Below are 22869 nucleotides of genomic sequence, written 5' to 3' on the forward strand. Positions count from 1 at the left end.
GCATTGTTGAGTTGGCGGGGACGGCGCTGGGTCAGCGTACTTTAGTTACTGATTTCTTAAGAATTCCGTCGATATTGCAGAAGTGCGAATAGAATGAAGTGTGTATGACCCATGTATTATGTTCATCAGGTCTGTCACTTTTACAGGTGCTTCATGCCTGGTTCTGGTATTAGGTGTGCGCCGGAGTGGTCTGTGAAAGGGTTGTCGCGATTCTATCCCAGTTAGAAGATCAGTAAACTTCGAAAGCGCTGCTTATTATTGAACCGCGAAGAGAAAAATGACCATGGGAGATGATTCACCTGTATCTTCCCTGGTTTTGCCAGTCCTTATAAGGCCGGTTCTTTCTCAAGTAAGTATTTATGATGCAGGGAAGTCCACACTCATCCTGCACCTTGGCTGATAGAAAGGTTGTTTGCATTTCATTGCACTGCCATAAAGATTTCATAGTGATTTCAAGGATGATATATGCATTTGAAGTTCCATGCCTTTGAAGTGCCCACAAGCTCACTAACTGCAAGAATTCTGAAAGTTTGAGGGAACCAGAACTTAGGCTGAACCTAGCTCACAAGAATTTCAGGGACAGACAGACCAAGTGGCAGAATGTGTGTTTGCAGGCTATACAGTTTATTGGTGGCAGAACTTCTGTGGAGATAGGGGGCCAGCATAAGTTGTATTGTGTATCTTTCCATGCACAGTCATAGAGCTTACAATCAATGTAGCTGGGAGTGGAGGGAAACATGTTTCATGCTTCTCAGGAGTTTTAGGTACCTCAGAATGATAAAATGAATTGCTGTTACAGCAGATGTTGGTATTTGGCAGGACACATTCCAGTCTGCAATAGTAACAGATTTGTCAATAAAATGTTTGGGTAGGGTCATCAGCTTTTGTGCTTTAATGCATTGCAATGCATCAGTCACAGGCTGGCATTTGATGATGAGGGAGATGTTCTCCAGTAGTTTTTGGCAAACCACTTCACATATTTCTGTCAATCATTACCCTTAGCACTATGCATTGCATTACATCTGTGTTTTACAATGCAAATTGACCAATTATAATTGCATGCAGCATATTATGACTATGCATGATAAAGCCCATGCTCTGAAGCATTCACACTGCCTGGCCCATTTTGTGTGATATTGTGCATAACATTTTTAGCTGTCCAGCAAAAGCAGTGCCATATGGTATGAGCCTAAGCTTCATGCCATTTCTTACCCCAGCACTTAATTTTCAATCGCAGATTTAGCTGTAGGCTGTGTGAACAGCTACATGCAGGACTGAAGAGCATGCTATGGCTGCAATGAAGATCATTCGATTAGTTGAGCCAAATATGGTGAAGTTGCCCAAGGGGCTGCTCTTGTTTAGACCTTGCATTTTGCGTCCCCTCAGCCTGCGCTCCAGATCAGAACCCGCCCCATGTTGCTGTGTGGCACCTTTATTCAGGAATTCCTGCCTAAGCATGTCTAGGATGTAAAACACAAATCAGAAGATTCTTTAAAGGTGGTGGTGCCATAGCTTGTTCGAGCTGAAACACACTGGACTCGTGTTCCTTCAAATACCTTGCATTTTTGCCCACATCTGCATCCCCAAGCCAGCTGTCATGATTTTCTGCAAAGGCATGGTTTTCCAGTGTTTTACCATACATTTGTAAAGTTTGACACCATAGACTATTTTACATATGCAGCAGAAAGGCCATGACCAAACATATAGCAGTCATTAGATGCCTGGTTTAAAGGGAATGTTATACATTTACATATGGCTTTGAACTGAAATTACCATCTTGGAGATCATTTGTTGCAGTTAACTGCTTGCCCTTCTTCAGACCTAAAAGCCCTAGTCTCAGAGCTGCATCCCTGTGAAAATTTGCAGCCTTTTTTTTTGGGGGGGGGGGCTTTTAGGGTCCCCAGTAATCCATGTTATAATAATATCATATAAATGCTGTCATTCCATTGACCATGCAGTTGTTCAGGCCAAGAAAAATACAACTGTTGAGTTGTTCAAATGTGGCATTGTTGGGCATGATTTTCAGATATAATGAGGTCAATTGGCTCTCAATCCATGTTGTGTCTCAATCCATTATGACATAATGAAGCAATGTCATATTGAGGAGTGTATTTATAAAATGGAGAAATTGTGGTGACTAGAGCGGTGTTTTCAGTTTAAAAGTTAACCATTAGTTGTAAGTGAGTTCACTGATTGATATCTGATGCATTCCTCCATACCTTCAAATGTGAAACATACCCTTCAGATTCCTTTCTAATTTAGTGCAGGGTGTCATTGTGGTGCAAGCAAACATGGTAGATGCCCTTTCAAAACCTATAGGTATCTTTGAAAGTACAATGAACACCAAGAAATTGGTTCAAAATACAAATTTTCTGCTTGTAGTTTGAAGAAAAGCCTGTAATGCTCGAGGTGGCATTGTGGCATTAAAAGATGACATCATTTACTGTGTTGTGCATGATGATGCACATGAGCTAGGGTGCAAGTAGGATTCAGATATTTACCTCTATGGTTGTGCTTGTGGTCCTGTAACTGGCATCATGTGTGCACACACCTAGCCTGCTGTGTGTGACCGGTTCACAGCTGGACAAGGAGGATGTGGCCGCCACCCAGACACTGCGCGCTGCGCTCACCAAGGTGGAGGCGGCCAACCCGGGCTTCACCTACGATCTGGTGATGGGCCTGGTGCGCAAGGCCGACGTCAGCGTGAACATGCACGAGAGCCTGCTGCGCCTGCAGGGCTCGGCCGGCGACAACGACGGTGAGCGACTAAGAGGCAGTCGACGGCTCTCAATGCTTAGTCATGCAGATGGACGTGGCCACGGGGTGTCCCGTGTTCAGTGTTCTCTTGGGATGGTTCGCACTGTTGTGAAGCGCTGGTCCCCGCTTGACGTGTGGTAGTGGAAGTGGTACGTTCCACGCGCGTGGTTACGTACGTGTTTTCCGGCATCTGGTAATTATACAGGCCTAATTACTACTATTGTATCACATTGCTGGGGGTGGCTGATCTTTCTGTTTAAAGACGCAGCTCATTGGCAGTTTTTGTGGCTGTAGGGAATACGCAAAATGTGCATGCCGACAGACTGTGCATGGTTGTTATATGTTGATGGGAGTGATGTTTGCTGGCCTGCAGCTGAGTATCGGCTGAGCCGCACTGAGGAGCCGTTCCAGGAGCTGAACAAGAAGTCGTCCAGCTTGAAACGCATCCTCAGTCGGATTCCGGATGAGATCACCGACCGGAAAACATTCCTGGAGACCATCAAGTTAGTGCACGCACGCGGACTGGCCGTGATTTTGACGCTAATATTTGTGATGAAATGGTAAAGCAATGCACAGATTAGCTTAGAACTTGGTGTATTTTGAAAACGAGGACCCTGTGGGCGTCTACAAAGAACTGAGATTGGATTTCTGAGAGTGGCTGGTATTCCGGGGTTGATGGACAAAATACCACATCCTCGCCTGTAGTCGCCGCGCACGCTGGACGCCGGTCATGTGTTTGCGCATATTCAGCGACAAGCATTGCATGAGGCTGCACTGTTGCGAAGCCGTATCAGCGAAGCCAATCAGTCATGCCATGAAGAATGGTGCATGTCGGGGCTGTCCCAACGCCCGCTAAGACCCCGCGGCCGCGATACGCCGCCTGCTGGGCGGTGAGTTGCGCCGCTGCGGCCGCCCTCTCCTCCGGAGCCTTCGCGCTGGCCTCAGGCACCGAGTGGCCGTATCGGCGGCGGCAGGCCCGGCCGGGGACGCTATCTTATCTGGGCGCGTCCGGCCGCTTTGTACATCCTCGTTATTGGCGTGATTGGCGGCCACTTCGGTCGTAATGTCACTGTCGGGTCGTCGCCACCCGCCTATGTTGAATGTTTCGTGCTGACACCCTCCCCTCCCACTTTCGGCCCGGTCAGAGCAGGCGTTTGCTTTGTGGCCGCATACTAACGTGGGGTCAGCGACCGCCGCACTGGATTCGAGACATCTGTTGACGGCAATATCGCAGTCAACGGCCACGTGGGCCCTTTCCATGTAGTTGCCCGATTATTCGGATACTCCCGCAGAATTGTCGGCGTTTGTTCAGACCTTGGCATCCGCCTGTTCCGTGCCCCGGGCTGTTCAGTGTCCAGGTGTCCCATGAGCGGAAGGTGACGGAGTACGTGATCTCTGATTGGGTGTTTGTGCCATCCGGCTGTGGTCTCCCGATCCTAGCACTGTCCTGCACTGATCCTGCACTGGCGTCCGCCGCTGGCCTGGCTCCCCAACCATGTAGTGTGTTCGTTGAGCTGGTCTTGGCAGCGTTCCCGCCCTCACCACCGTCTTCGCCTTTGTCCGTGCCGCAGGGAGATCGCCAGCGCCATCAAAAAGCTGCTGGACGCGGTGCAGGGCGTCTCGGCGTACATCCCCGGCTCGCACGGCAAGCAGGCGCTCGACCATCGCCGTCGCGACTTCGTCAAGTACTCCAAGAAGTTCAGCAACACGCTCAAGGAGTACTTCAAGGAAGGACAGTGAGTGTTGCCCCACGCCCACCATCACCAGCCTGGGTCGAAATGAAAGACGTGCACAGCCAAACCGATTTGTAGTGCAGACGGGTTGCAGTCGTAGGATAAAGAAGTGCTAACTTCCGCCCTTTACGGGACATTTTCGGGACACGGCGCATAAGCTGACATCTCTTGCATTGCTGATCTCTCGACCAATCTAGTACGCACCGTCCAGCATGTATTTAGCGTATACTGCCGTGCCGCCCGGCTGGCCGACAGCCCTCCCTCCTCGCCGCAGGGCCAGCGCCGTCTTTGTCTCGGCCACGTACCTGATCTACTACACCAACATGATCATGATCACCGTCAAGAGCAAGTGCGAGTAGCCGGCGGGGCTCAGCGCTGCAGTCCAGCAGCCCGCTACTCCCTCCAGCAATGGCCTGGCCAGGCGCTCGCGCGGGCTGCGGCTGCACACCGCCACCCGTGTCTGGTGACGTCTTCCAAGGCTCGTCAATGCCCAATCGTTGGTACTGTCGTCCGCGTTGATCAATGGGAATCGGGGAGAGTTCGACGGCGATCTTTTAACCCACAGTCACACCGGGGGCCGACCGTGCTGACATGCGATTATGCGCGGCTCACGTATGAGATACTTAATTATTTATTTTGCGCACGCAGCAGCCTGCCAATATAAAGTCACGACATAGATTAGAGTCAAGTGTATTAGCCGTAAGGCCAATGTATGTACATAAAACGGCGAAATACACGGTGCGTGACCAGGACTCGTGCGGCGTGTCGACGGCCACGCGTCGGCCCACCTCATATCACTGGGAAATCAAACGTCCCGGCCGGTACGGGCGCCGCCCGACCCGACCCGCCCGGCTCCTGTCGGCGCGGGCGCTTCCGCCGGCGCCGTCCCGCAGGGGTGAGGCCTCACCAGGGCCTCCCCGGCGAGGCCTCGCCGCCGTCGGGCCTCCAACACGGCGCCGTCACTGCTGCGACGCCGGCGGCGAGACGAGCGCCTCGTGCAGCGCCTCGCGCTGCTGTTCGCTGAGCTGCGCCAGACACGCTTGGAACAGCTCCGTGTTGGACTGCGGGCGGGTTGGCCGGCGGGTTAGTGGGTGTGGCGGAGAGGGCGGGTAAGGTGCATGAAGGGCCGCCTCAGACAAGTGGGCTTCTCGGAGGTGTCGGCAGCGGCGGGAGCGAGCTCTACCGGCCCTCAGATTTGGCTAACGTCATCATGATGAGCGGGGCGCGCGCTACCAGCGAGTCGGCATTGTGGGGCTCTGTGCGCACTGAGAGGCACAGCAGCGTGCCGTATAGGACGCTCTTTCTCCATATGGGTCCGGCACAACAGAGCGTGTCACTTCTGATAGGACAGACATTCATAATCTACCTGAATGTTGTCAATATCGCTCAGTTTCCATACACCAGCACTCCAATACTGCAAGTACCGTGCATGATACCGTAACTCTACACTTCACACACGACATTGCTGTCTACCGCAAATCTATCGAGTAATCATTTGACCGTAGGGACGGAAGGCAGCAGATGAAGAGGTTGATTCCCCTCAACAGCTCCATGCACATCGGCAGCCAAGCAAATAGCCATCTCCAGCGCCGCTGGCGGCGGCGGGTGCGCACCTGGATCTGCTTGACCAGGTTGAGCAGCCGCACACCCGTGGCGTCGCCGGCGCCGACAGCACCCCGCGCGAACGCTTCGGCGATGACGGCAATGATGCGCGGCAGGTTCATGTTGTTGGGCCCGAGCACGGCCGGTTGGTTGGCCTCCACCAGGTCGCACAGGTAGTTGTAGACGTAAGGCACCTCATCCGAGTCCTGCCACACTGGCAGCCTGCCAGCGCGGACCGCGCGGGTGAGTAGAGCGCGCGTCGCAACAGACCGGCACGCGCTTCCCACAGCCATGTGCGGACCGTTGAGCCAGACACCCAGTCCGTACAGAAAACGCACGGCAGCACGAGGTACGAAACAGTCGTAGGTGGAGGACGTACCAGCTAAACCAGACGGGCACCACGTCAGCCACGTTGATGTCCGAGGCGTTGTACTGCAGAATCTTGGTGACGGCCGAGATGGCGTTCTCGGTGGGGCTGATCCACTCGTCGCTGCGGCTGTCTGGCCGCTGCACGGCCTCGACCAGACGCGGCAGAGCCTCGGCGCACACCTTGCTGTACTCAGGTCCGCCGAACTGGCCCAGTGCGCCGCAGCCATACGCCGCCGCCTGGCACACCTCCGGTTGGCTGTCGACGCAAGGTGTGCACACAGCAGACGGGTCAGGCGGCGGCGCAGCGGCAGCGCCCAGGCACACAAACACAGGGGCAACCGCGCGGCCTAGCAACGCAGCCAAACACGGCCCCGCCACGCGGCTACACTTAAAACGTGCAACGTCCGGCGAATGACTTGGAAGGCACCCATTCGAATTTGAAAATCGATATGAACAAACTGAAATGTGGATATTCTTGGGCAAATCACTCAGCTCCACGACGTGAAATCACGTAACGGTGCCATGAACTTCGCGGGGTCTCTTCAGTCAGCATCGTCGCCGATTCTGTATGTGATGTAGTGGCCGCTCTCACCTGTTCGTGACATACTGGATCATGGGCTGCAGGAAATACTGTGAGTACTTGATGGAGGCTGGACTGCAGAATTCGATCACGTCGTCCCATATGCAAAGCGACCACTGTTTTTCCGTCCACGCTCGCTCCGGACCCTGCAAAATGGCCGCAGTCCATCGCTAAAACTCAGATCTCCCAGCAACTTAACAGATGAAGTCAATCTACCTTAACTCGGACTTGTGTTGAACAGCAGACTCGAACCATCTGGACTGGACAGGCCGAGCTAATAGTAAAGTAAGCGAAGTTATCCACGTTGATTCCCGTTAAACATACTGAAAGCCCCTCCCTGGTAGACATCACAACTAAATTTGAATCGGGACCACAGCGACAGTCCGGAATACAAGCGCAACGAGTCAGAATGAGCCAGTTTTGATTTGCACATCGCCGCAGCACTCGCACTCCAAACTATTAGCAGACTTCACGACGCAGCGCTGCAGCGGCAATCTCGCTCAAAATTAGTCATTCCAAGCCAGGAACCTTGAGTAAATAATAAGTGTGATTCCATCGGGCCAATACGACCGCTCCGCAAGGGCTAACCGGTGAAGGAGCGGCGGTCAGCCGGGCCACCACCCACCAGCAGCCTGACCAGGTGCGGCACGATCGCGTCGAACAGCGGGAACAGCCGGTCGTGGTACACGGTAGCCACCACTCACCAGTAGCCTGACCAGGTGCGGCACGATCGTGTCGAACAGCCGGAACAGCCGGTCGTGGTACACGGTAGCCACCACTCACCAGTAGCCTGACCAGGTGCGGCACGATCGTGTCGAACAGCGGGAACAGCCGGTCGTGGTACACGGTAGCCACCACTCACCAGTAGCCTGACCACGTGCGGCACGATCGCGTCGAACAGCGGGAACAGCCGGTCGTGGTACACGGTAGCCACCACTCACCAGTAGCCTGACCAGGTGCGGCACGATCGTGTCGAACAGCGGGAACAGCCGGTCGTGGTACACGGTGAACAGCGAGTGCAGCACGTCCGCGATCTTCGAGATGATGAACGTGTACTCGTCATCCTCGTCGATCAGTTCCTCTTCCACCTCCTGCCGGCGAGGCGGGATGTTCAACGGACCCTCGCCGCAGCAGTGGCACGTCAATGGTATCCCGCCAGCATACCGAGCATCTGCAGGTGGAAACTCCGCAGATTTCCAGCCCGACGACGCGCCGCGCCACCCGGGCGAGTAGTGACGGGCGCTGTAATCTTGTCCTGTCAGCATTGTCAACTGACACCCCAGTATAGTGAAAACAACGGCAAAGCTGCAGTGTAGGAGGTGTGCGTCCCGTTGTTCCCAATTTGTGACAGATCCAGACGCCCCGGTCATCAGTACTGGCTTATCCCGCCCCTCCCGTACCTCGCACCTGTCCAAGGACAGGACGGGTGCCGTGTGAGTGCCACAGGTGACAAAAGGCCGGCTAATGGGCCAATCGGCGGCGCACCTCGTCATAGTCCTCGTCTCGCCGCTTCTCGTCGCGCTCTTTGGACTTCTCAAAGTGCTTCTCGAACTGATCGCTGAATATTTTGAATAGCTCAGTCATCTGCTCCTCGCTCAGGCACGGGCAGTTCAGCGTCTCTATACACTGCAAACATCAGGCGCACTGTTAGTGACGATATCGAAAGCACCACGCGTCCATTGTCGCGCGCATAAAATGTGAATCGTTACCGCAGTCACGTGGGCACATTTTGGTAGTTTGGAAGTAGACGCTTGTGCGGAAACGCCAGTCTATTTCCTGGCCATACGTATGATGCAATGTAGTTTGGTGGAATCAATATGGCCGGGCGCTGCAGTACAGTCATCCTCCACCGCGCTGCACCTCAAAGAGCTACAGTAATACGCCCGTAAAATTTACTAGCATATTACCGTAGCCCATGCACACTAAATGCGCCTGTTGGAATTGTCTCAGCGCGCCTTACCTTGGCCAGCGACTGCATGTGTTCGGGAATGACTGTGATTGTGGGCTCGAACTTGAGCGCCTGCAGCAGCTCCGGCACGATGAAGGACCACATCGACTGCACGTACTCGGCACCTGTCCGGGCCCATCAAACGGTCACACACCCACCCGTCTGAGCCGGGGGCACAGCTGTGCCAGACGCGTACATCGACATGGCCCCCACATCAAACCATTTCAAGTTCTGCGCCGCAACATGACTGGCCAGTGCGCGGCTGCCATCGGGTGGCCTGTACCTTTGGCGGCACCGCTCTGCAGCAGGTGCGGCATGATTTCGGCGGCCGACACCCGCACGCCCTCGTGGAAGTAGAACTTGAGCAGCCGCGTCATCAGCTCGGCCACCTGCTGCGTGTACTCGGCGAACTCGCCGTCCAGCTCGCGCGCGTAGCACACCAGCATGGCGCACGCCGTACTCTTGTCCTCCAGCACTGCGGCACCGGTAGGCGACGTGAGCACGGCCATTGGGTGCTCGCGCCGCAGCCATGCAGTGTCGCACCTCGCTGCCGCTGATGCGCCCAATGTGGCGCCATATGAATGCCCACGAGGGCGACAGCGGGAAATATTGGCCGACTGTGACGTTCCTGCATGCCAGCCACTCAAACTGAGGTGTCCTCTTTCGCTCAAGGCAAGGGTAAGGCGAACAGAACTTTCCGCGGTTTGCTCTTGAGAAATACAATGACATCCGCACGTAATTAAAATCTGGCCGCTAGGTTCTCGTAGCTGGAACTCCTGCATCACTCATTACATTGCGTCGTTCCGTTTCTCGCAAATGAGATTGAAAACTGAGCTAGCCAACGTTTCGTTTCGAAGCCCCCCTTTGATTACAAAGCTTAACCCACACCAACCATGTCACGTTTCCCTTCCGGACTGGCCACCGTGTCCCGGGCCGACGTGTTCACCTGAGGTGCGCACGGCGAAGTTCTGGTTCTCGCCGAAGTTGTGCAGCTCCCACTCCTGGTCGCCGTTGAGCACCTCGCGCTCCTCGTCCGAGAGCAGCGTCCACTCGGGCTTGGCCGACGCCATCTGCATGACTGGCCCCATCACAAGCGGCAGGTACACGGCAAACTGTTTACCTGCGGCCAACCGAATGCAAGTCAAACAACGGCGGCACCTACCCATGTCTGGGTTCCGATATTTTAGAGAAAACATTATTCTCTGAGGATCATTTTGTGAGTTGCAAAAGTGCTGGTGTCGCGAGGTTAAATTGATTTCAAAAACCCGTATCTGCAATATTTAACGGTTGACAAATGTCAAAACCATAAGCTAGCACAAAAACGGCGTCCGCGTCCGGAAATCACGCTATGCTGACAGCTTAATCTAGTGGCTCGCGCCGACCAGAGTGGTGATCACGGAAGCAGTCACCGCCCAGTACCTATCCCTAGCACGTGATTACCACCAGCACATTATGACGGCCGCCACAGCCGCTGTCTCGCCGCGCCAGGGAGGCCACGAGCGCGGAGATCTCGCGCCTGCCGCCACAGTAGCTATCAGGCCCGAGTGACCACCCATCATCGAGGCGCCCGCCCGGTCGACCGAAGCGACGGTCTTCGCTTTCAAGCACGTCCCGCCAGCGAACCATTCAGACGCCGACCTGACCCCCTGAGTGCACCGCATAACGGATTCCCCTGCCCTGCCCCCTACCGTGAACAGCATCAGCCGCCTGGAGCGGACGCCGCGGGCGGCCGCCACTCACCCATTATGGTGCACATGCGCGCCCAGGCGGAGACCAGGTAGGGCACCTGCGGGTCGTCGCTGGCGAACTCCTCGCCGCCCGTCTGCGCCTTCAGTAGTAGGTCCATCACGCTGGCCGCGTCCGGCAGGAACTGCGTAGAAAGGGACCGCCGCCGCCGCTCAGCCACGGTCGACGCGACATCGGACCACGCGGCTTCGACGCGATCGCCACTAGCGCCAATCACCGGCTGCGACGCATCTAAATCGCTGCGGGGCCACACGGCAAACCGCCAGCTACAAATCGCAGTTCAAATAAAGACCCCTTGCCCAGGGCGTCACATCTGCTGCCGTACGCCTGTGTGCCGCGGCCGCAGCGTGACTGGGTGGGGTGACGCGCCTCGGGGCCGGTTACCTTCAGCGTGACTGGGTGGGGTGACGCGCCTCGGGGCCGGTTACCTTCAGCGTGACTGGGTGGGGTGACGCGCCTCGGGGCCGGTTACCTTCAGCGTGACTGGGTGGGGTGACGCGCCTCGGGGCCGGTTACCTTCAGCGTGACTGGGTGGGGTGACGCGCCTCGGGGCCGGTTACCTTCTCCTTGCCGACGGCCAGGCCGATGAGGCTGACACACTCGATCGCCTTGCCCCGCAGTAGGCGCAGCTCCTGGGTCGTGGCGTTTTCGATGATGTACTTCAGACACGGCATAAACCTAGGGTACAGAGAGGCGGCATGGATATCTTCTTAACAGCTTGGTGGAAAGCGAGTGTTGGAATGGCAATTATTGCCATTCAAAAGCAAAAGGGCCTAAGAGCCATAAGTTAACAATGACGCTTGACTTTTTACCGTCGGAACCAGTGAACCTCGCCAGAACATCACCAGTGAACATATTTCTTATCAAGTTTAGAAAATACCATCTATGGAGTTAGTAGTGAAAGTAGATGCCAAGACAAAGCTATTGCAATCTTCATCCATACTTGTACAGACACAATTCCGCGAAAAAAGGAATAATTAATTGCACTTGACAATCCGACGTCATTCCAATTTCAGCTACGTCCTGTGCATGACCTCTAACATTGGCCGGACTGGCCTATATAAACAGACGTAGGCGCTGTCTCACGCTCTGAACGCCATAAGCGATACAACTCGACGTCGTCGACCCAATCCGTTACGTCAACCAAGGAAATCACTTCAGTCAGCACAGGGCATGCTGTGGAGGACACTGGAGACTTCCCCTATTTGCCTAGGAGACAAAAACATCAAGGAAGTGCGGGCTAGCACATGGTTGCACGGTTACCAAGGACATACATCTGGAAAACGAGGTCAATGAGACAATAGCAGTGATCGGGTTGGAAACAATGACGCCAAAGCACCTGCCGGGCCACCATAGAAATAATATTCGCCCGCCCGAACGCTAGATGGCACTTACCTGTTGTAGTAAACAAGGAACTTTTCTTCGGCCGTGCCTGCCACCGAGGCGATGGCCGTGATAACATTCTCCAGAACCATTTTGGTGCCCTTCTCCACCAGCTGTAAACAACGAAGACAGATCTGACACGTGACAGGTATTGGGCCTTATTTTACCCGACAGAAAACAAGAAAAGCCGCCGATAAGCCACGATAGAGAGACCACTATATTCAAACAGATGCATTCTAGGCATGTTCTTTTCAAACAGCTTGCAACAATTTTCGGGCAAGTTCCTCGCATCAAAACAAAACAGCCACCAATGGCAAGCATGTCCCTTAAGTCATTTGTGCGTACCTACAGTTAAACAAGTCGTGTTCAATGTCAGATATGCTGGGACGTTCGCAACGTCGCAAGATGACGTAAGGCAAGTTCTGCGGTGATAACCGCAGCTTTCATGAACGACTGTCGCGCCAAGTGTTCTGGGATAAGTTTTTCTTAAGAGTATGCTATGCTAGGGTTCGACGGAGCTTCTAGTTGATATTTTCAGTGACAATTATCTATAAAACGAGCTGACAAGAACGCACTCTCGCCTCTTTATTTTGAGCAGTGAGATGCTAAAAATGGGACAGCAAATAACGCAACCTGGAGCTAATCGCTCGGACGAATCCTTAATGCGGTGAATTAGCTCATTTCTTACACTTCATTTAATGACTCAGTTCATTTTGCATCTCGCTATTCACTGACACTGACTTACGCAAAGTTTCCTCAACCACAATTGACCCCGTCCGTGGAGCTTTTCTGACGCGAAGGGCACAGCAGCGAGCCAAGAGTACGTTCATCCTGTTTCCAGCGTCATCGAACGACTTGGATTCGCCTGTGGCTCACCTGGTGGGGTCGCGTTATTTCTTTACGTTATGTGCATTGGTTATCAATTGCTATGGATTTCACCGTTCGCTGCAGTTTAGTTTACAGATTTCGACACGCGCGATCATGGCCATCTCAGCTAAAATCCCCATCTTTCGCCTCGCAATAATTTTGTAACTTTAACTGTTCAACTTCAGCTTCAGCTGATAGCAGCCCTCACCTCTTTGAGTTTATTCTGGAGAATTTGTTCAAGAATGACGAATATGGCATCTAGGTAGTTTGTGAGAATGCTCTTCGGACACTGCCCACTGAAGTTGATCAAAGCCAAGGCTGAAAAGCAGAGTCATCAAGATCAGAACTAGGACAAATTAGAGTCAGCAAGAAGGCAGCGGGTCTACTGTGCACTAGAGCACATGGGATCTATTACGCAAGATATTGTGTACCCTAGAGCACCAATTTCCCACCAGACAAAACAACACAGAGACACTGCACAACTGTACAACACATCTACAAGCAAGCACGGGGTAACGAACGCACGGCTTCCAACCGCTAAGCGGCGCAAAACAAACAACGTATCACACTAATTCGGCGGCATAGCAAGCGCAAAGCCCCACAGACCACAACCTTATCGCTCACACCCCTACACCCTACCAAAACTAACACCGGGTGGCTGCCGCAGATGTGTGCAGCTGGACCGGTTTGTTGACGGGGACACAATCCCATCAGCTGTAATCACCGCGCAGAAATAGCTCTCGCCGCGCCGGCCCGTGCTCGCCAGCGTCACCCGCGACGCGTGCACCGTCTGCGACCTGCGGCGCGCGCCAGGTGGTGCTGCTTGCCGGCAGCTGCTGAACCAACGAGGCTCGCCCGGAGCTCACAGATGCGTTCCGTACGGCGCGATACACTAACAGAAGACCGGAAAAGGCGGGGACCGATCTGGATGAGCTAACCCTATGTGCTCTGCATGCGGTGCAGCGGGTCAACGGCGCCACCGTAAGCTACGAAAGAAGCAAGAAGGTAATTCCAACTCGGTCCTTACCAGCTTCGACTAAATTAACGATGACCCTAGCCCAAAACTGTAAATGCTATTGCACTTACAAAAGTGGCATCTAGACCGAAAACAGTTTTTCGTAGTAGCGAGTTTAACATGCGCTGTCGAGAAGACCAGCAAAATTAATGAAAGCGTCTGAGCAATAATTTGTTGATATAACGTAATGTATGTAATAATATCCATGCCATCTTAACCGTGATAACCAAGCATGTGGTAAATTCATTGTGTAGTCCAAATGTGACCGGCTTCTTTTACCAAATACCCAGGATGCGCAAATTAAATTTGAACTGCATTGATGCGCAAATTAAATCTGGATGCATCCGGCACGATCCTTTAGCACACACGTGTTGCACCTGCACACGGCGCACAACCCAGATGTAGAAGCGAACCCATCCCCGCGGTCAGCCACCTGTAACATCAACAGGCCCGACAGCGAGCTACTCCACCGCGGCGTTCACAAGCCGTTAACGGTTGGCTGCCAGTGCCGCTGGCGTGTAACAAAGGCGTGTCGGCGCCCGCGGGCTGGCCGCTGACGCCCGGGCCCGCGCGAGCCGGAGGCACCGGCCACGCGGCCGGCCGGCGCGTGCACCCACCGGCCTGCGCCTGGACACGCGGCGTCGTCGAGTCCTCGAGCGCACAAAGCAGGCCGGGCACCACCTGAGCGTGGAACTTGCGCTGCAGCGACGGCGCGAAGTCCTCCGACATCTGGCCGATGCATGTGCAGGCGGCGTGCCGCACCCGCGGGTGCTGCGGCGGCGCCGAGACGGGCCACGGTCAGCAGGCGGCGCGGTCTGAACACGTCCAATAGACACACAGACACACACGCACGCGCGCGCGCGCGCGGAGCAGCAGCGCACTACCGAAGCCGCCGTGACCGCTCGGCCCGCCCGCGTACCTCCGACGCCGAGAGGCGCCGTGGCTGGTCAAATACGTAGCCACGGGGAACAGTAGACAGTTACGGAGCGCCGTGTCAAATGGGACGCACGTGCAATGGAGCCGGTCAGCTGACGACCATGCGAAGGCCACTGGCACGGCAGGCATGTGTCGCATCGTTTAGATGCCACGCACAGGCCATTCTCAAAATCTACGTAAACGATCTATGGCATATATCATAATGGCGAAAAATCGTCTCAATGGCTGAGAAGTGAGCCACTCATGCACGCACGCGTTGTGTGCGTGTTTTATCTGCGGGTTTCGATCGGTGAGTGGGTCGCCCGCGTCTACGGGGCGGTTCACTAGCCCGCCTCGCCTCGGGAAGCAGCCACGTATACAGAAACGGCCTCGGAAAGCCAAAAGCGATGTATCTCCCTCACCGGGTCCTTGAGGAAATTGACGACTCCGGAGAGGATCTGCGGCAGCACAGGCTCCATCTGCTTCTTGCAGCCCTCACCGATGGTGGAGACGGCGGAGAGAGCCGCGTGCCTGCGAGCGCGGTGCAGGCCGCTCAGAAGGCAGACCGCTGACAGACACGCGCGCTGGCCATAACACACGGCAAGTGGTGGTACGCTGGCACCAGCTGTGCACGACACGGACACGGTGCGGCACAATCACGGGCCCCACTCAACAGAAGCTTTGGTAGAATAATGCTCGGATAGTTTTGACTACTCTTGGAGCCGAGGCATGGTGCACGAAAACTTCACTTGTAACGAGTATGTCATGTGAAGCATCGTACACTGACTCTGCCCACCCAATTTAAGCGAAGTGTTCTTGGGTCCAGCAGACGAGTTCCGTTTGAATAAACATGAATGCAAATAAAATCTACAACACAAATGTGGCCGTTCATCTGATGGTAGTGTCATTCTACCAGACCTATCCACTGACTACTGTGGCCACGAACCAGACGGCATCTCGGCCCGGAGGCAAGGGCGGGAGGAGGAGCTCGGAGAACTGGCCAGGACGCCAGGCCCGTCAGTTGGCCAGACCCGTGAGCCGGCCAGGCCGGGGCGGCGCCAACATCGCTGCCAAGCGCCACTCACCTGTGCTTCCACTCGGCCGACACCAGCAGGTGCTGCACGTTGCTGAGGATCAGGTTGGTCATCACTTTGCCACCCAGACCGAACGCCAACCGGTCCAAGTCCGACTCGGCCACGATGTAGTTACTGGAACGACATGGCACCGGGAGTCAACAGTGGCCAACCACTGCCGGTAACGACACGACAGCTGCGCCAACAGCGGCAAACCACTGCCAGTAACGGCACGACAGCTCGCCACCAGCGGCCAACCACTGCCAGTAACGGCACGACAGCTCGCCAACAGCGGCCAACCACTGCCAGTAACGACACGACGCCGGGAGTCAACATCGGCCAATCACTGCCAGTAACGGCACGACAGCTCGCCAACAGTGGCCAACCACTGCCAGTTACGGCACGACAGCTGCGCCAACAGCAGCTAACCATTGCCGGTAACGACACTGCGCCGGGAGTCAACAGCGGCCACCACTGCCAGTAACGACACGACAGCTGCGCCAACAGCTAATTCACAAGACAGCTGCGTGTCTGCAACAGCGCCAGCAAAGCGTGATCGTTTGACATACCGTTGTCATTTCTGGAAAAAGCAGAACTCGGGCGGAGGCCACTAGGGAGAACGTTCTCACAGAGAATACAGGGTAGTGGATGCTCCCGAATAGAGATCAACAAGACAACTGCGGCCATGATCCGCCCTGAATAGGGCGTTCAGTCATGATCCGCTCTGAGCAGAACGTTCAGAGTCAACAAGATAACTGCGGTCATGATCCGCTTTGAACAGGGCGTTCAGAGTCAACAAGATAACTGCGGTCATGATCCGCTCTGAACAGGGCGTTCAGAGTCAAGCTGAACAATCCGAATAGGATTTTTCGAATATTTGCTTGAATCTTCCGAAACATTGAATGCGGAAGCACCACAGGATTCCGAAAAATCGCAACTTTGCCCTAACGAACAGTCCGCTGTGATACCCTTGCCACGGAGGCGATGTAGCAAATAATTATCGTTCACCGACGCTGTCCGAGCCCCCAGGAGACCGGACTGCATCACAATGCTCGAACAACATTGCTATACCATACGCCCATGTCGCCCACGTTGAAAACAACAATGCCCAGAAATATTATGGCAAAAATATTGCACAAAAACATTACGGAGCACAACTGTTAAGGCGCAAGATCCAAATAGTTGAAAAGTGAGATACGCCACACGATTCACGACCAGTGCCGGCATTGTGTACTTCAAATGATTTCCATTGGACTCGGTCATTTATACCTAAATAATCCAAGAAAGAGGTAATATCCTGTACCAACCTTTTGTAACGATTTCTGTTTGAACCAAAGCTCCAAATCCACAACACAATTCAAAATGCAGTTAAGTGCGCCGCACAGAACATGCGTTCATCTCAACACACATTTCGGATTCTGTCAAAATTAAAATTCTTTGAGTGGAATATTCGAACATGTCTACCAGAACAATCGAATACCGCAACCACACGAAATGTTCCGATCTGATTCAAAACCACGTCACCATGCGGTACAGCTATCGTTATAACCAGCCCCAACCCCCCGCGTGTATTCCTGCCCTGATGTCAGCAAGCCATCCTTTCGCGCAGTACGTCACGGGTGCCAAGTGACAAGCAGACCCCACCACGTGCCACCCACGCCGCCTCCATCGAGGGATTCCGGCCCGCCGAACCAGTCACCGCCACTGCGCGCATGCGCGCTTCCGGCGCCCCGTGTCATGATCACGACGAGGGCCCCAGCCGCACTCAGACGCCCGCCGACGGCCGGCCGCGCGCTCTCATGACGTCACCAGTGCGGCGTGACGTCAGGGGAGAGCGAGCGGATGTGTGGCGCCAGCGTAGCGACAACCTGCTTGTTTGGCCTGTGACTGTCGCATACTCCGCGGCCGCCGGCGCCGCCGATGGGCCGCCATCATTAATCACAAACACCACACAGACAAGTTCACCGAAGCGGTGATGCAGGCGTGGTCAGCGGGTCGACCGGCTCGCGCCAGCCTGACGCCGATGACCTCAGAATGAGCGGTGCTGTAGCTCTCACGCGATGGTGAACGGCCGCCACCGGATCGCCCTAAACCTTCACCTGCTTAACCCGCTACTCGAGAATCGCCAGCCTCAACACGTGCCAATGCAGTCAGGACAACGCGCATGCAGTGTACTTTGGCGACGCAGTCATGCTCGAGAGAGCTGAGCCGTTGCTAGCAAATCAGCACCGGGTTGCGCGATGATCCACACAATGCGGATAACAAACCACGCAATTGGCATGTCTGAGGTACACATTCCGTGCTGCAATGCTTCATGAAACGTAAGAGCGAGTAATATCACCTGGTGTTTGGGGGGCGTGAATGCGTCTCATTGCTGACAAGCGACCTCGGTCCACTGGCGCTGGGCGCCGCGCCCGTGGTCACAGCCGGCCGAGGTCAGAACCTGCTCACCTCTCCGAGTCCTCGTCACTGCCGTCGTCAGTGGTGGCCCAGTCCACGCTGTCGTCAATCTCAGACATCATCTTCAGCATCTCGGGTACCAACACCTGGCCGGGGACGGCAGAGCCCCGTCGTCAAGTCCAGACCTCGACCCGCGCGCCGCACAAACCCGCACGCCCGTGCCCCATTAGCGCGGAGCTGGCAGCGACGCGGAGGTCACTGAAATTGCCATAGCGCCAGTGGCAGCTCGAGAGCAACTCTTGCCAGTAAGTTTACGTCGGGACCTGAGACAATCACTTCTTACGCTGGAATCGAGGCACCTTAATCCTAGACTTCAAGCTCCACGACTTTGAGTCAGAGTGCTGCACTCGAACCACAGCTATCGCACAACTGTTGGTGATACGGGCGGATCGGTGCAGCAGTGCTGGCACGGTCCCGACACAGGGGGGGGGGGGGGGGGGGGGCAAGACGCGCAGGCCAGCACAGAATCAGGGCTCGTCAGCGATTCTAAGCAAAGCCGGACGAGTTGGCACCTTCCAGGTGAGATCAGAGCAGTGTCAATGTTCACCACCGGACCGTAACTTGACAGCAGGCAGGGCCCCACCGGGGTCACGTACCGGCAGGTAGCCGGCGCAGTGTTTGCGGAACATGGCGGACGCCTCCTCGGCCAGCGTGACGATGATCTCCATGCCCAGTTGGCGCCAGTCGTCCTCCTGATTGGGGTCGCTCATCAACTGTCGGCGGACGTTCAGACGTCAGCTACGCGGAATTAAGTGTACACAGCTTGGTAACTCCGTTGCCACGTCAACGCCATAAAGGCTTCAATCTGGAGATGACGATTCCAGTCCAGGGAATAGAGGCTAAGAGGCTTAATGCGTAAATGCATAACATAACTGCGTAGAGGCCAAATGTCTTAGAAATGAGTCCCTATGAGGTGGTGTTACCAACAGCAAGCCGGATGAGGTGACATAAAGCTATTTGTGGTATTCATCCAACTTCTACACAATCTAACTGCTGCTGATATTATGATGCCTCGACACTCATGCAATTATACCTGCAATAACTGGGTAAACCTCGAAGAGCGTGGCATTTATTGCTGTCTAGTCTCTTCATCTAAAAAGGGTAAACCACCCTCGCCACCTCTTCACCCACCCAATAATGAGAATCCGAACACCCAAGCCACCCCTTCACCTGCGCATCGATGAGAGTCAAAATACCCACGTCACTCCTTCACCTACTCGTAATGAGAATCCAAATACCCACCCTGTTCAACCACACATTGATGAGAATCCAAATACCCACGTCGCCTCATCATCTACACATTAATGAGAATCCAAGTACCCACACCACCTCATCACCTACACACTGATGAGAATGCAAATACCCACGTCACCTCTTCACCCACACGCTGATGAAAATCCTAATTGTAACTGCTGTGCTGACAGGGCAATTCATACCGCCCATGTATGGCTTATGAATGGTTTCAGATATACGGTTCTCCCAGCCTCGAATTAGCACCGAGATATCCAGCGCCGGGGGAGGGGACTCTCCCGACGGAGTTACCCCGAGCTGCGCTGCCAACCCCCAGCCTGCCCCGCACACCGCGCGGCACACCACACCTGGCGGGGGCTCTCCCGACGGAGCTACCCCGAGCTGCGCTGCCAGCCCCCAGCCTGCCCCGCACACCGCGCGGCACACCACACCTGGCGGGGACTCCCCCGACGGAGCTACCCCGAGCTGCGCTGCCAGCCCTCAGCCTGCCCCGCACACCGCGCGGCACACCACACCTGGCAGGGGCTCTCCCGACGGAGCTACCCCGAGCTGCGCTGCCAGCCCCCAGCCTGCCCCGCACACCGCGAGACACGACACACCTCCGAGACCCAGCCAGTGAGGCGGCCCTGACCTTGATGCACAGCTGCATGATGGTGTCCAGCTGAGGCCGAAGCAGCTTAGGCGCCACCTCCGCCAGCGTGATGGTGGTCTGCAGCAGCACGCTGTCATCGCCCTTGGCTATACTCTCCTGCAGCACCTGCACTCGGGGGAGGAGGCGGGGGCCGTGACCAACGGTAGGCGACAGGGAGCCGGCACGACGGCCCGCCCATGGCATGTTCCTGACAGTCAAGGCTTGAACCCATTAGCTCGCGCGTAGCAATCAAGCGTAGGACAGCCGCCACATCAGCAGCCACAAGCTCATATCCAGCGTTCAGGTGAACGAGCTGTGGCAAATAACGCAACGTTATCTCCACCACAGATTCAAAGTAGTGGCGTAGTAGACTCGGATGACGCAAGTGCACCCATGTTCCATACGATTACAAGCGATGAGGCTTCTGGCACTGCGCAGTGAAACAAAGCGACAGGCAAGTACAGCCAAACCCCAGCTTCTTGCTGGTGTTTCGGATGAAAATGACGGCAAAACCTAGACGAGAAATGTCCGCGTGACGCTAAGCCCCTTTGCGAACGGGGGTAGTAAGTGATCAGGGCTTTTGGACATCTCGACCACGCGGCCATATCGCGTGATAACAATCGTGAAATGGGATAACAAATATTTGTTTTTGATCCACCACGTGCATCAATAATATTGTTGTAACTCAAACACGAATTGGTCCTCTTCGGCACGGAGCAGGCAGACATCTGTTGTGAGTGCTTAAGAGGCATATAAAGTACGTTGCTGCTCCAAAACCTACAGATGGCGACAACGAGACCGGCAGAAACGGTCTAGCAACGAAAAACTAGCGACAAATAAACTCCGAGTACGATACGTCTATGAAGGATGTCATCAGCCGTTTTGTTTAAAGCGAACCGATTGACCCACTGACACCGCATCTGGAACTGCGGCCGCCTGTCAGCTGAGCGCTGCCACGCCCACCAACCCCGCACCTGAATCATGGGCGGCAGCAGGTCAGCAAACGTCCGCTGGATCTCCTTGTAGCTCTCCTTGACCTCCGGCTTGTCGGACGATAGCTCGGCGTTATCCACGATGAACTGGGCTGTCGCCTTGTACGCCAAGAAGCGACACTGCGACCGCGGGCGGAGTCAGGGCCAATCAAACGCGTGCCCGCCTCTCGCAGACAGCCAGGCTTCAAGCCGGCCCGCCATTCCCTTAGGTGCTCCAGATGAGTATGTGTGCTAGCAGTAAAACACACCACATCATCACTTCCAGAGCGGGCCTGTAGGGCTGAAGCAGCCAAACACAATACCGGCAGCAACACGAATCGAACAGGGAACACTAAGCACTAATGTTCATTCGTGCATGCCAACAAGCTCTCCTGGCTTGACAGCTTACGCACCTTATAACTGCTGGCGTCACTCAGGCTCTGCTGCAGCATGTTCTTTATTACTTCTAAATAGCGTTTCTGCTGGTTTCCAAACACACCGGGGACATAACTAAAACATAGACAATATAGCAGAGCATTAGTAACACACCCAGAGAAGTTCGACAGGCGCGCGATACTTCACTGAAGTACTTAAGGCCACGCACTTATTATGATAATCCGAAGGTGCCAAACATACTGCCCGAAATTGGTTTGCCGGTTCTCAGTCTTCGCCTTGCTAAATATTTTGATTATTCACGCTTCCACCGTTTGGTTTTACTTCACATCATGCTATTTTGTGGTTTTACTTCGTTGCATAGTGTTCATCGTTCCTCCACTCTTTTATCTCAATTCCAATTCACGAGACACATGGTTACTGGTGTCGGGAGCAATGTTTGCGAACAGTAAATACTCGGGACTAAACACAAGATCGCCGGTGGTGGCTTTCACGTAACTAAGCCATTGATGGCGTCAGGCTTGTTGTCGACCAGAAAAAGCGCCCTACAGTCACAAAATGGTCGTTGATATTAGCCCCTAGGACGTTTAATTCAAAGATAAAACAACCGCCAATTTTCGACAAAGGTGAGCAAAAATTACGCACCAAGCAAAAGCATTCCTTATAAAATGGAATGTCTTCTACTCACTTTAGCCGTGTGAGACCATGCTCATGCATGGCTATGGCAGCCAGAGCCTTCACCTCGGCAGTGCGCCCGCGGGGCGAGCCGACAAGCCCGGGGCAGTGTCATAAAAGGCGCGCGCAGCCTAGATCAGTCTTCAATGACACCCAGCCGTACCATCTATCCACGTCACGTTGAAATATTCCATCACAAGCTATGAACACACACCGACCAAAGCCGATGTTTGCAGTCTCATCCTGACAAAAACTTGCTCACAAACCACGGCCGCGTGCGTCGAAGTCCACTTTAAATGCAACGCAGCAGACCTAAATGATTGTGAACAAATCCAACGTGTCTAACTAAAGCGGCGCCACGGAACCTCGTGACACCACCGCTCGGTGACCACCGTCACGTTACAGGGCGCCACGGAACCTCGTGACACCACCGCTCGGTGACCACCGTCACGTTACAGGGCGCCACGGAACCTCGTGACACCACCGCTCGGTGACCACCG

The 22869-nt window shown here is 54.7% G+C and overlaps 2 protein-coding genes across 2 annotated transcripts in view; one reads left to right on the forward strand and one right to left on the reverse strand.

Moving 5' to 3' along the window:
- LOC119109073 (programmed cell death protein 10) lies at positions 1–5242 on the forward strand. Its single transcript, XM_037232613.1, has 6 exons — positions 1–30; positions 147–349; positions 2581–2758; positions 3131–3260; positions 4329–4493; positions 4765–5242. Exons 2-6 carry the CDS (start codon positions 278–280, stop codon positions 4847–4849), a joined length of 630 nt encoding a protein of 209 aa, XP_037088508.1. The 5' UTR covers positions 1–30; positions 147–277; the 3' UTR covers positions 4850–5242.
- Positions 5165–22869, reverse strand: part of LOC119109072 (importin-5) — a 24945-nt gene continuing 7240 nt past the window's right edge. The window contains exons 4-24 of the mRNA XM_037232612.1: positions 21715–21811; positions 21305–21442; positions 20331–20456; positions 19045–19161; positions 18440–18534; positions 16001–16123; positions 15338–15446; positions 14618–14771; positions 13194–13303; positions 12131–12231; positions 11296–11413; positions 10730–10859; positions 9936–10109; positions 9273–9464; positions 9002–9114; positions 8527–8667; positions 7983–8132; positions 7054–7187; positions 6472–6717; positions 6104–6314; positions 5165–5551 (exon numbers count right to left, since the gene is read on the reverse strand). Coding sequence (XP_037088507.1) covers positions 5450–5551; positions 6104–6314; positions 6472–6717; positions 7054–7187; positions 7983–8132; positions 8527–8667; positions 9002–9114; positions 9273–9464; positions 9936–10109; positions 10730–10859; positions 11296–11413; positions 12131–12231; positions 13194–13303; positions 14618–14771; positions 15338–15446; positions 16001–16123; positions 18440–18534; positions 19045–19161; positions 20331–20456; positions 21305–21442; positions 21715–21811 — 2881 coding nt within the window. The 3' untranslated portion in view covers positions 5165–5449. The remainder of the gene's footprint in view (positions 5552–6103; positions 6315–6471; positions 6718–7053; positions 7188–7982; positions 8133–8526; positions 8668–9001; positions 9115–9272; positions 9465–9935; positions 10110–10729; positions 10860–11295; positions 11414–12130; positions 12232–13193; positions 13304–14617; positions 14772–15337; positions 15447–16000; positions 16124–18439; positions 18535–19044; positions 19162–20330; positions 20457–21304; positions 21443–21714; positions 21812–22869) is intronic.

This window comes from Pollicipes pollicipes, unplaced genomic scaffold (assembly GCF_011947565.3).
Source record: "Pollicipes pollicipes isolate AB1234 unplaced genomic scaffold, Ppol_2.1 Scaffold_7231;HRSCAF=8579_pilon_pilon_pilon, whole genome shotgun sequence".
Taxonomy (NCBI): Eukaryota; Metazoa; Arthropoda; class Thecostraca; order Pollicipedomorpha; family Pollicipedidae; genus Pollicipes; species Pollicipes pollicipes.